Source organism: Marmota marmota, unplaced genomic scaffold (genome assembly GCF_001458135.2).
Source record: "Marmota marmota marmota unplaced genomic scaffold, marMar, whole genome shotgun sequence".
Lineage (NCBI taxonomy): Eukaryota > Metazoa > Chordata > Mammalia > Rodentia > Sciuridae > Marmota > Marmota marmota.
In genome coordinates, this window is record NW_026000019.1 from 3,052,343 (window position 1) to 3,055,604 (window position 3,262).

General features: G+C 31.3%; 1 protein-coding gene across 11 annotated transcripts in view; it reads left to right on the plus strand.

The window, feature by feature from the left end:
• Uchl5 (ubiquitin C-terminal hydrolase L5) overlaps window positions 1-3,262 on the plus strand; it is a 43,768-nt gene that overhangs the window by 32,887 nt on the left and 7,619 nt on the right. For 6 of the 11 annotated variants that reach the window (XR_007349945.1, XM_048809807.1, XM_048809809.1 and 3 more), the window contains one exon: window positions 855-968. The exons of 2 other annotated variants lie outside the window; for them this stretch is intronic. Coding sequence is in view for 7 of the 9 variants with exons in the window: in XM_048809807.1 (XP_048665764.1) it covers window positions 855-968 (114 nt within the window). In the remaining 2 variants the exon portion in view is untranslated. The remainder of the gene's footprint in view (window positions 1-854; window positions 969-3,262) is intronic. 3 more of the 11 variants (XR_007349946.1, XM_048809808.1, XM_015491680.2) reach the window with 1 other exon arrangement.

The window sequence follows — 3,262 nt, forward strand, 5'->3', positions numbered from 1 at the left end:
AAATATATATATATATATATATATATATATATATATATATATATATACACACACACACACACATACATACATACAGTTGGTTTTTAAAATATATACACATATTTTCAATACATATATATATTTATATATATACACACACACTTAATCAAATCTCCTAAATAGAGATTAAGGGAATGCAATCTGGATTCAGGCTACTTTGATTTAGTTCCTGGCTTTGTTAGACAGTGGCTATCTGAGTTTCTTAATGTAGTGTTAGAATAGTAGTATTTAGTTTATGAGGAGGTTATCATAAGGATAAATGAGAACAATATATGTAAACCATTTAAAACAATGAGTGACAACTGGAAGGGCTAAGTAAATGTTAGCTATGAACTGTTGTGACTATTATGATTTCGTTATATAATTAAGCAAGTTAGAGTATATTTCTCAAAGAGTTAATTGAGTACTTTTAGATTCACATCTAATTTCTACTAGTCTTTATGATTACCTTTCTGTACTAAATATGATTAGAGAAGAGAATTAATAGTAGACTTTTTTTATAATCCCTTGATAGTATGTTCTTAAGAGTATATTTAAGGTAGTTTATTGTATAGGTTAATAAAAGATAGCAGTACAGTATATTCATAGTATAGATGGTATTTAGGTGGAAATTTGTGTGTTCTTGTAAAACTTAGAAATATGGAAGGTACTTTTTAGAGCTTTTATCCTTTAATATTGCCATTGTTAGGTTGATATTTTGTCAATATTTCTAAGTGTAGAAACTTGAAAATAATTATAATGTGTTAATCACTTAAAAATATTCTGGACTTAAGCCTCGATCATTAGGGTGTGCTATTTTTTTTCTTTCTTCTAAGGAGGAACCTATGGATACAGATCAGGGTAGTAATATGTTAAGTGCTATTCAATCAGAAGTTGCCAAAAATCAGATGCTTATTGAAGAAGAAGTACAAAAGTTAAAAAGATACAAGGTATGTTTCTAAATATGTTCCTTTAATGTTTTAATAAGAAGCAGTATATTTTGAGATGAAGGTGTGTTTAATGATTGCATTCCCTTCCATCATTTACCAGTTTTCAGAATAATGTGTTGATTCTCTGGCACCCTGCAAAGATAAGTAAGATGGTTTTTCTTTCTTTTTTTTTTTTCATATTTATTTTTTAGTTTTAGGTGGACACAATATCTTTATTTTTTTATTTTTATGTGGTGTTGAGGATTGAACCCAGCGCCCCTTGCATGCCAGGCGAGTGCACTACTGCTTGAGCCACATCCCCAGCCCCTGGTTTTTCTTTTTTAAAAATGTTGTTACGAACAGATATTTAATCTGTTTGAAGCTTTAGTTTACTGCAGTTATTCTTATTGATGCTCAAATTATCCCGTATTTAGACTCAGGAGCCACTTCAAGCAGTCTCATGTCTTTGACATGATACCTTTATGGTTTGATAGTTTTGAGATTTTATTTACACACACACACACACACACACACACACACAAAAAAAAAAAAATCAGAATAACAATACCAGTAATGTTCATAAGAATTGAATTGTTTTCCTTAAATTTGTTTTATTCCTTAGGATGTATCCCATTTTATTTATTTATTGTGTGGTACTGGGGATTGAACAGGGTTGGGGGGCACTTTACCATAGAGCTGTATTCCAGTCCTTTCAATTTTTTAAATTTTGAGACAGCGTCTCACTAAGTTGCTGAGGCTGGTCTCAAATTTACGATCCTCTTGCCATGGCCTCCTGAGTCGCTGAGATTATAGGAGTTACAGGATTACTCTTCCAGCTAGTACATATCCTATTTTAGATGTACAATCAAATTGCTGTGTTTTAAATTCACGTAAATGTTTTTCTCAATTTGCTTTCATATTATTAGGGGATTTAAAAAATAAGTTTGATTTAATTTTGTTTTTATAGTAAACATTTGTGTAATTCAGAGTCAAATAGAATAGCAAGATATTCTTTAGTAAGGACAGTCATCTTCACTTCGCAATATGTTTAATAAACTTTTTTTTCAGAGAGAGGAAAAAGAAGAGTATACCTGAATTTTGCATGGCTTTTGATATGGAACTTAAGTTATTTGCCACGTTACAATAGTAAAAGGATACTTTTTCATTTGAAACTCAGTTGAAGGAAAGGATTATTTTTTTGGTTGCTTACCACATCATCAGCCATAGTTCTTCAAATCACACTTAACAGCCAACAAATGACTGTTCAATAAAATGAATGAACCTTAAAGTAGTAGGATTTCTACAGGTAGAAGTGGTTGCTCTGGAGTATTCTGGGCAGAAAAATGGAAAGGCCAATTCATGGGGACAAGAAAGTAAGAGATGAAAGGTCTTTTTTTGTTTTTTTTTGGGGGGGGTGGTGGTGGTGGTGGTGCTGGTGATTGATCCCAGGGCCTTGTGCATGGGATGCAAGCACTCTACCAACTGAGCTGTATTCACAATTTAAAAGATGATATCTTTAACTGTCACTTTCCATTTCATATAATATTAAAATCCAGACTACCTATTATTTATATTATTATGCAAGATTATTTTGTAATTAACTACTTTTAGTACCTACCAAAAATAAATTACAGATTAAATGTTCAGAATCTTTGCTGCATTGTTTGGAATGCTTTGTAAGGTAAAATGATTATCATATTGACATAAAATGAACACATTAAGATTTAATTTAATAAACTTCAAGAACCTGTGTCACAGCTAGTTAAAAAGAATTGTCAAATAAGCACAAATTTATATGAAGTAAAAGAACATTGAAATGAATTTACGAAAGATAGAAGATTCTTTCTATGAAGAGCTGTCTATTGAACCTCTGCTAGATAGAATCTGTAATATCTTGATGTCAATAGAAGGCTAGAATCATACTTTATATAGGAGGGTATTCTTTAGATGATGCATAGTTTATGCCCCCCTGAAGCACAATTTCCCCCTACATTCTACCCCTTTTTGATAAAATATAATCTCAAGGAAAGATTATTCTTGGTCACAAAATAAAGCTGGTCTCATTAGACTTGCCTGATTATTTACATAGATGTAGTATTAAGAATGTTAATTTAGGCTGGGATAGTGGCTCAGCGGTAGAGCATTTGCCTCGCACGGGCGGGACCCGGGTTCCATCCTCAGCACCACATAAAAAAATAAAGACATTGTGTTGTGTCCATCTACACCTAAAAAATAAATATTTATATAAAAAAAAGAATGTTAATTTATCATGTAGACTCTTACTTTTATATGTATCTTTTTTTTTTTTTTTTTTT